The 10,039-nt window shown below is 49.7% G+C and overlaps 1 protein-coding gene across 1 annotated transcript; it reads right to left on the reverse strand.

Moving 5' to 3' along the window:
- Positions 1–396: 396 nt before the first annotated feature.
- ATF4 (activating transcription factor 4) lies at positions 397–3,468 on the reverse strand. Its single transcript, XM_054168096.1, has 3 exons — positions 3,265–3,468; positions 1,797–2,111; positions 397–1,322 (listed from the first exon to the last, which is right to left on the reverse strand). The coding sequence occupies exons 2-3, from the start codon at positions 2,011–2,013 to the stop codon at positions 478–480; spliced, it is 1,062 nt and encodes a 353-aa protein (XP_054024071.1). The 5' UTR covers positions 2,014–2,111; positions 3,265–3,468; the 3' UTR covers positions 397–477.
- Positions 3,469–10,039: the final 6,571 nt, after the last annotated feature.

Consider the following 10,039-nt stretch of genomic DNA (forward strand, 5'->3'; position numbering starts at 1 on the left):
CAGCACACATTTTGGACATCTTTGGGTCAGAATAAACTCTGGCACTTCAATGCTATTACTTGCCCTGGTCTCCTAGCCAGGTGCCAATTTACTAAATCCATGCCCACAACCCATTTTTTCCATGTTGTGTACCCATAGCCGTTCACTTTCTTCAGGGATGAGTCCAACAAACCAGACCCTCCCACCAGTCCTCCACCGCTCTTCAGACTTGCTTTCTTCATATGGGGAACTATGCTTTCACTGAATACCTCAGTGAGACCAGGCTGAGGCACTCCTAGTGTTTATTACCCCCTTCCTCCCAGAGATGACCGTGTTTGTGTGTACACCTAGGTGGAGTGCAAGCTACACCTGTTTTACAGGGGCCCAGTGATCTCACAGCAAACTGCAGGGTTACTATAAAATAATTTATTAGACAGCAATACACAGCTTTAGCAGCAAGCTTATATACATGCACATAACTAAACACTGCTGACTACCCTACTCGGGGACTCTATCTCTTTTGCCCTTGGCCTTGCGGACCTCTTCAATCAGATCTTTTAAGTACTGAATTTCCTTACTAAGGGAGTCTGCTTTCTCCTTCAGGGCCTGATTCTTCTGCTCCAACTCTCTGCACTCCCCAGACAGTGCCTCCTGTTCTGCCCTCTTCTTCTGCCGGTAACGCGTGGCAGCTGTCTTGTTCTGCTCCATCTTTTTCAGCTTCTTATCTATTTTCTTTTCTCCTTTCAACTTTGCTGACACCACCTTCTCTGCAGGATGATCATAAGGTTTGGACCGCACAGAGCCACAGCCGGCATCTGTAGGGAACTGGTTGTCATTGTGGGAGCCAACTGAATTGGTAGGACTGTGTTGGGGTGTTCCCAGATAGGAGTCTGGGCTCATGCATATTCCACTATCATCAGAATGGTTTTCTTCCTCCTTCTCGGACTTGGTAATCACTACCACAAAGGTGGGGCCCTCCTGTTTCCTTTCTCCTTCCAGAACATCCACTTCACTACCTAGCTCTAAACTAAATGAATGGTCTGGAGTGCAAGTCAGAGACCCTGGGGAGAGGGGGAAAGACCAGAGGGAATTCAATGGGGCCATTGGATCTGCTGCAATTGGAGATTCGGGGAGATGGGTCATTAGGTCGGTTATTAGTGGAGGGTCTTTGTTGTGGAATTCCTGGATGGTAGGGTTAAACAGGAGATCACACGTGTCTTCCAACGTGGCCATCAGCTCGTCTGGTGAGACGGTGGCTTCCAGATTACCTAACAGGGCATCAAAATCAAATTCCTTCAGATCCATCTTCTCCACCATCCACTCCATGCCAGAGAAGGCATCCTCTGCACAAAACACAAAAAACTACTATTTCAGTAAACCAGCAACCAGTGCAACTCAAGCTTCTGAAAATGATCTGTAAACTCATCTCTTAACATCTCCCCTCTTACAGTGGTAATGAAGAGTATCATCAGAAAAAAATCTCCCCAGCAGTCAGCTGTTCTGACATTCCACCCCTCTTACTCCAAGACCGAAGAATTCAGGGCCATTTAAAACATATAGCCATGCTTGTTTCTTGTGACCTCTGCCAGGGAGTAGTATGGTAACTGCTGGCATGTTATTAAAGGACAACCAAGGTGTCACTTCACCATAGCCAGCAATTCTGGTTTGGGTAAGCAGAGTGGTTCCAAGCAGAAGTATGAAGTTACCATTATATTTATGTAAATATAGCAAACTTAGTTTTCAAACTGGTATGTTACTGCACATATGATGGTGCCACTATAATTGATGTACTCTATAGAACTAAATTAATTCCTTACCCTGGCTGCTATCTATGGTGTTGCCTAAACTGTCCACAGCAAGCCAATTGGAGGAGACTGCCTTAGCCTTGTCGCTGGAGAACCCATGCGAACCGAGGGGCTCGGCCACCTCCAGGTAGTCATCTAGGAGTCCCAGACTCTCCTCAGCCACCGAACACGGCTGGCTGAAGGGGGATAAGGAATCCCCCAACAGCATCTCGTTGTTCAAGAGGCTCATCGTCGTTGGTTTTTAATGCTTTGATGTCAAAGGATGTAGGCAGGTAGAGGGTCTTTTTGTCGACTACAGCAATGCTGCTGTGCGGTGCCTTGAAAAACCTGCAAATAAAGCCGCAATTCATCAGTACTTGTCCGACCAGCACAGTAGCTTTCTAAAAGCAACGTCGTTTCAGCAAGCACAGTGTTACTCTTGAATTCGTAGGACCTCTCCATTTTCCAGACTGCTGCTCGCCTGCGACCATTGCTTTCATTCCTTGCTAAAGCCGGGTGCGGGCTCCAGGTGCTCATCTCCCATCGAGGGCTTCCTCATGCCCAAGTATGGGCGGCCCGGCTGCCGCCAGCCCCACCCCTCCCCGCCGCCGTGACTCACGCCCACGCCAGCAGCCGCGGCCATTTCGTGATCCTGCCGCCTCCCTCTCCCCACCCCGCCGGCGGACGCCATTTTGTGTCTTGCCACGTTTCCACCGGGGCTCCAGCACCGGGCGCCTCGGGCTGCCTCCCAGGCGTGGGAGCCGAGCCGCGATAAGCCGTCACGGTGCGGCGGTAAAAGACGAGGTGGAGAAAGGCAACAAGCCCCTCCGACCTCGTGCTGCCTTTAAAACAAGGCGTTCGATAAAGAACTGAACCTAGAGTCACACACACCACCTCTCCCTGGAGCTCCCCGAGTTACGAAACCCCCACCGGTATCAGGGCAAGCTTAACGCTAGGGTAGTGAAGGACTACGGTCCTGGCGGCAGCTCATGAACGAGCCCCCTGCTTCTGCTCCGGGCGATACACCGCATGGTGCTGAACGCTCTCCCAACCCAGGCGTCCTCAACGTCCCACTGCAGCCCGGCCTCAACCGCACTCCCCCGCCCGTTGCAAACCAACCCTCTCCAGAAGCGTACTGCTCCTACTGGCACCAAAATCCCAGCAAATCTTAAAAGACTTTTGAGAATCCAGGGGGTTTACACGATGAAAGCCAGAAACTTCTCATAGTTCCTTGACAAATGGCATTTCCTGCTACTGCGGGGACCTGCCGCCCCAGGGAGGCTTAACCCCGCGAGGATGCCCTTTTCCCGCCCCCCCCGCCCGGGTTTCCACCCCCCCCCCCCCGTTCCCCCTCCCCCAATCTTATTACCTAGTCTTTTTTTTTCCCCAGGAAATACTATCCATTGCCATCCAGATGATAAATTTGCCCCCAAAGCCCACTTTAAAGGGCAGAACCAAAACACAGGCGAGACAATGCCCGTCCTTCGCACACGATACTCACGCCATGGTTGCAGATGCCGGGGGTGTGCTGAGGCCGCCGCCGCTGCTGCTGCGCCTGCTGCACTGGCCGATGCCGCCGCTGGCCCTGCCGCCCTCAAAGAGCCATGGCGGCTAGGGGAGAGGAGGCTGCTCCGGTCCGCGCTGCGCGGGAAAGTGCTGCGCGCGCACACACACACATACACTAACACGAGTCTAGGGAAAGGACACACAATGAGGTGGCACCACCCCCGCGCCGCCTTTATATGCGAGCCGCCTCAAGCAAAACAAGATCCGGTTGTGATGTGTCCTTCCGCTAAGCGTCACCTGTCTCTCATCAGTGGCCCCTGGATTGTAGCCTTCTTTCTGTGCTTCTCTCCTACCATTCTGCTACAGAGTAAACACAGGAACCGTCGACAAAAAATACGGCTTCAGGAAGACGGGAGCCGCGGGGACTATATAGTCTACATCCGCGGCCGCCTCCCCGTCCGGCGAGGCCGCATCACGTGACCGGAGCAGCTGAGGACGCTGCCCCCTCCCCTCCCGTGGGGAGTGCTGGCGCGCGCTGTTGGAAGGGTGTTCAAGACGAGGCGCGCGCACAGGAAGCATCACGCAGCTCGCCACGTGGGAGGGGGGCGCTCATTGGCTTGGGGCTTGCTGTTCACGTGCCCTGTGAGCTGCCATTGGCCAGGGCCCGGAGGGGACCGATGCTGAGGCGGGGGAGGGCAGGGGAGGGGGCGAGGAGAAGAGCGGGGAGGGGAAATGGAGTTGGGGTACGGCAGGAGTCGGCTCCTGCCGCCCACCTGTACATCTCGAAGCAGTATGTGTGCCTTTCCCTTTGGTTTTCAGCGTCCCCTTTTGTTCTCCGCGCAAAGCCCTGCTGAGGTCAAGCACAGCCCGCAGCTGCTGGTGGGAGCGAGGCGCTGGCTCGCCTGCCCTGGAGCGCTGAGGCGGCTGGCTGCAGTGGCCACCTGCTCCCGCAGATAATGTGTCGGCCCAGGGCAGCGGCACCTTCCCCCCTCTAACTGCCCTACACGTGGAGACTTCAGATTATGGCTGCTATGGGGCATGGGTTGTGTGCGTATGCACGAGGGTGCCTGCGTCACTGGCTGGAGCCTGTTTGCCTTGCAGCAGCCATGGTGCAGTATCGACATGGAGTGGTTCTTGCAGAGCTTCACCCTGCGAGAGCACGAGTCTTAACTACTGCCTTCAACATATGCAGGAGTTGAACACGAAGTTGATTTTTCTCCAGCTCAGGCTCTTCAGCCATGACGTTTCATGCTAATACAGTTGCTTTGCTGTGCAGGCATTACTCAGATTGATGTGAGTATTAATAGATCACCTACACATAGCCTCACAGCTGTAAAGGACGGTGTCACCTTGGAAATTTACAGTTTCACGTTGGATTTTGCTTGATCTAAATCAACTTGCTGCTAGGAAACAAAGTAGCCTTCTTCCCCCATCCTGATCCTGGCTCTACAGTTCCACCAGTTGGTCTGTGAGCTCTCTGTCCGTCTCAGTCAGCTAATCCAGCAGGAAATTCAAGGAGGTCAACAGTTTGCTGCTGCTTTCAGTCCCTTCATCATTCTGCTCAGGTCAGACAAGTGTCATCCAGCTCTGGTGAGCTGGGAGGATCGGTACCTGTGTGCTTCCTCACTGTGTCAGAGTTATCCAGCTTCAAACAGTTTTCCATATAGCTAATGTCACAGTATGCCATCAACTCTGAGCTGCAGTCAGTCCTTGCTTGTTCAAACATCAGCATCCTGCAGGTCAAATTGCTCTTGGTTACTTCTGTTAGAGGCTCTACCATTTTCCAGTTAGTGTTTGTGTAAAGCCTCCAGAGCCTTCACTGAGTTTGCTCAGGTGTAACTGCCTGAAATTCACTAAACGACTGATCATTTGCAAGGAGAGGCATGACCCAGTTTCTGCTTTTAACAGTCTGATGTTACCATCGTCACTACAAAGCAGTGTATGTCACTCCACATCTGTTGGCTGAACATTAGCTGCTGAATGAAAAGGGCATTTTTTTACGCCAAGTTAAGTTTGTTGTTGTTTTGTTTTGGGGGTTGGGCTTTTTTGGGGGTGTTTGCTTGTTGGCTTGTTTGGGGTTTTTTGTTTGTTGGTTGGTTGTTTTTCCTTCTAGAAGCAAGCACAGGTTTTGGAGTGACTCATTTGAAAATGGAGGAGGCAGAGAAGAATGTCCTCCAACGCCTGAAAACACTGCAGTAGCAACCAGGAGATCTAAGATGGCTGTTCTGATACATAGACCATAAAGCAGGCAGGTCTTCCTTCAAAGCAAAATTTGGAAGGTTGCAGCAGCATTTAAAGACACCAAGTGGGTGATTGGCTGGGTGGACAGCATCTCCATGTGCTCACTGGCTAAGGGAGAGCGCTCTCATCCCCTGCTGTGCCTGCTTGCCCCTCCTTTTAAGCAAAAAGGGTGATTGTACAGCCCTAATCCTAGCTAAATAAACAGAAATGCTATACACACCCAATCCTTCATCTTGAAGAGATAATTATAGATTTCTTTGAAAGGACTCGGGGTATGTGTGAGCAGGAATCGGGGAGGCAAAACTGAAATATGCAAGGAGGAACTTAACCCCGATCTGCCTGCTTCCTAGCTGCCTGGTTTCCATTTTGTGTGTAATCTTAGGTGGAAATTTGGCTCTCACAAGACAGATGTTTTGTAAAAGCCCCAGCCCACAAAATGAAATCAGGAAACCAGGAAGCAACCATTTAGTGAGCAGCATATTTTCCCTTTTCCTGAAGGACTGCAGAAACACTGGTGGTAGAGAATTTCATGAGCTACATCCTCAATCCCTTTGTAAATCATCTGTCTAAATTTGTCCAGATTATGTCAGAAGTCTCTCTTTTGTGGCTAGAGTTCCTGACTGAGGAAGGAACAATTCCTTGGGGGTTTTTTGTACCAAAAATTTACTAGAATTTTCTAAGCAGAGAGCTAATTACTGACTCAAAAGGGTCTAAAAATAAGTCCTTTGTATATATTTGTGGCTCAGAGATTGAGAGAAGCCTGGCAGCTCTGAAGAAAGCAGCACACACACACACACACACACACACACAAAATGTGGCTTCCAAGGATTAAATGGTGTGCATGGACAATGAACTGCTGCTGACACATTAACAGCTTCAGCGCCGTGGATGTTATTTGCCTGCCCTGGGTACCGTACCAAGGCAAAGAGAGCTCCTGTGACAAGATCCATCCTGATCCATAAGTGAAGGACCAGCTGCAGGCAAAAGGAGCACCTCCTGCAGAGCTTGCTGCAGGACAGAGGCCAAAGTGACCTCGCTGGGATGAGCTGCCCTGATAAATACAGCACTGCAGAAAGCCACCTCCAGCCAAACAGCAGCACAGGGAGATGGAAAACTAATGCTTCATTCACCTTCCTCTGTCATTAAGATGGAAGATCAGTATATGAGCTTTATTTCTCTTTTGCTGTTGTTTTGGGGGTTGGGGTTTTTTTTAAGCTAACATTGCAAAGGAAAAGAGGTTTTCTTCTTCCACCATCGGGTTGAAGGAGATAAACATACTGAATGCTGTGCTATTAAGTACACAAAAGACAGGGAGGATGCAAATGTTTCCATAGTAACATCTCCTCCCACAGTCTAGACTGTCTGTATAGGATGCTCTCAGCGACTGTCAATGGCAGGGGGGCACACACCCCTCTGTGGGCCTCTGTAGCAGGGGACTGAGGAGTAGGGGAGGGAGGAGTAGGGAAGTATGGATTGCTGGGGCCAGGAAAGGGACTAGGAAGAGTAACAGAGATGGAGATTCTTTCCTGGGGTGTTGGGAAAGCTGCAGCCAGGCAGAAGGGTGGGCAGACAGTGCATTGGGAGGACACTGGGCACCAGGCTTTGGGCCACAGCTGAGCCTCAGTACCACAGAGAAGAGGCAGAGGGACTTTTGGCTAGCCCTGGAGCCTAGGGTGGCAGAGGCATTGCCTGCTCTGCAAAAGGAGTGAGGACAAGACCCCAAGGGTTTTTTTGTGTTAATTTCTGTCCTTTGAACCTTCCATCAGAAAGGACAGGAAGCCTTACCCTGCACTTCAATGAGTAAAGCATTTCCAGAGACCAGCAAGTGTTCTTCCTGCAGACAAGAGTGGCTAGGGGAAACACAACAAAGGAAGGAGGCAAAGCAGCTAGACAGTGTGAGCAATTTAGGGGGAGAATTACCTACAGCTTTTATGGCACAGGCTAATTCACAGTTCTCAGTTGCTTCTCTCCTCACGTGGCCCAAACAGATATCCAAAAGATCTTCTCTGCCTGATTCTCATCATAAGCTCTTCAGGGATTCCTTTACAGACATTCAATCTTAAAACTAGATTGAAAGGCAAATAGATGTGATTAAAGATCAGGCTGGGAGGTATTGGTGTCCCTCTTTTATTGCATACAAACAGAAAATGTTAGCCATATGCTCTGCCTCATTTGTTTTGGACTACTACACCAAATGGCTTCTCTAATAAATCATTCACTGCTTACCCCTCCTCTTACTGTTTTCTGTTCCCATTCTGTTAGCTAAACACCTCTGATATTTGAAATGAGAGTTATTAAAAAAATAAATTAATAATAACAAAAGATGACATCTGAAATTTCCATTTGCAACTTACAGTTTTAGACAGATAAGGAAACAACCCTGGCCATCCACCTACGTTTTTCTTACCGAACAAACACGGGCATGCCAAGCACACGCCGACAGCTCACAACGTAGGGCTCTCCGGGGGCTTAGTTACTCAGAATCAGGCAGGCTGTGGCCAGCTGCCACAGCTGAAAACATTGTGCAGATCTGGGAAGAGGGAGGTGAGGTTTAACTTGTAACCTGCCCAAGCATGAATGTTCTGAGCAAAGCTACAACTGGCTGAAAATTATGTTTAGCAAAAAGTATGTGTGAAGGGAGGTGGCGGTGGTGGTGCAGACTTTTGTTCAGGCCACCAGGGGATTTTTATTTGTTTTCTCATCATCCAGCCCTGTTTTATGATTGGTTGGACATGATGATCCTAAAGGTCTTTTCCAACCAGAATGACTCTCTGATTCTATGGTGATAAAAAGACTTGAGTATTAGCACACGTGGGAGCAGTTTAGCACACAGAGCCTTCCAGCTGTCCAAGCAACAGAGGAACAGATACAGATCTTGTGGCAACTGTTGGTCCTCATGGAGCTGTAGTTAAGGTGGATCCCACTGCAGGCTGTGTTCTGTTCCTATCTGTGCACTATCAGCATCTGCTGGAGTCACACTCGTGCCTTCCTGTGCAAAAAGATGAAGATGGGAATGGCAATGTGCATTCCTTCTTTTGCCAGCAGTGTAAAGCTAGCAAGAGCTGTGGCCTGGTACAGGTACAGATTATGAGACTGCAGGATCTCAGCCACAGACACTGGGGGTGAGGTAACATCTGGCCACCACTTCAGTGTATTTCTTTTTGACTGTCTCAATGCCATTTAAACTTGTCAGAGTGAGAACTCCTTGCTCTACCAGTCCAGCAGCAATTACAGTGCTCTCCTGAAATGGCAGCTGAACTAGCAGCTTTGTCAGAAGAAAGTGGAAAAGCTCTTTTGAGATTGAGTTATTGCAGAAAGGGCAATTGAGTTATTCGGTGAGGGGGGATGCACAATGTAAGGCTGATAATGCCAGACTATGTCCTGTGTATGAAAGGATCAACATGAGCCTTCAGTGTGCACTCACAGCCCAGGCCAGTTGTGTCCTAGGCTGCATCAAAAGAATCATGGCAGCAGATTGAGAGAGGTGATTCTGCCACTCTGCTCTGGTGAGACCTCACCTGAAGTACTGTGTCCAGCTCTGGAGTCCTCAATATAAGAAGGACATAAACCTGTTAGAGCTGATGCAGATGAGGGCCACAAAGATGATCAGAGGGCTGGAGCACCTCTCCTGTGAAGAAAGGCTGAGTTGGGGTTGTTCATCCTGGAAAAGAGAAGGCTCTGGGGAGACCTTATTGCAGCCTTTCAGTACTTGAAAGGGGGCCTATAAGAAAGATGGGGACAAACTTATTAGCAGGGCAATAGTACAAGGGGTGATGGTTTTAAACCAAAAGAGGGGAGATTTAGACTAGATATGAGGAAAGTTTTTTTTACAATGAGGCTGGTGAAACACTGGCACAGGCTGCCCAGAGTGGTGGTAGGCTCCCCATCCCTGTAGGTTGTGTGGAGCTCTGAGCAACCTCATCTAGTTAAAGATGGATGTCCTTGCTTACTGCATGGAGTTGGACTAGATGACCTTTAAAGGCCTCTTCCAACCCAAACCATTCTCTGATTCTATGATTAACTTCAGAGTGTCTGGACAAGGCCAGCAAGAGAGGCTGTAACAGGGTATACTCTCTTAATGAAACAATCCTGGGGACATCATATGTGTGAGAGAGATCCCTAATGCTGGCAGGCAGCTTCAGCAGGCACACTGACAAACCAGGGAGTCCAGATGAAGCTCTGAAACTCATTTGAGGATAAATCAACTGCTGATGTGCTGTAGCTCCCCAGCTCCCTGAGGAGGAATGCTGCAGACATTATTCAGTAGTATTTCTCCACTCCTTGCAGGCAGCAGCTGCTTTGTGGCTGGAGTTTACCAGCAGACTTTGCTCTGCTTTAATAAATACTTACTTACAGAGGGGAGAGGAATTCGTGCCGGACGGTGACGTGGTTGCGATACTGAGTTTACAGCCTTTTCCTGCATGACTGGCATTTTCCCTCCTAGGGCATTTGGCCAACAATGTCAGAGAGACTTTTTTCAGAAGACTTTGAGGCTGCTCTCCTCCCTTTTCTCTTGCATGGGCTTCTGG

This window comes from Dryobates pubescens, chromosome 15, assembly GCF_014839835.1.
Source record: "Dryobates pubescens isolate bDryPub1 chromosome 15, bDryPub1.pri, whole genome shotgun sequence".
Lineage (NCBI taxonomy): Eukaryota > Metazoa > Chordata > Aves > Piciformes > Picidae > Dryobates > Dryobates pubescens.

What these genes read in the sequence shown, in the direction of transcription:
- ATF4 (XM_054168096.1), bottom strand. Translation starts at nt 2,013, where the DNA reads ATGAGCCTCTTGAACAACGAGATGCTGTTGGGGGATTCCTTATCCCCC. An exon ending in CACCATAGATAGCAGCCAGG is followed by an intron (nt 1,323 to 1,796) that starts GTAAGGAATTAA and finishes TGTTTTGTGCAG; the next exon opens with AGGATGCCTTCTCTGGCATG.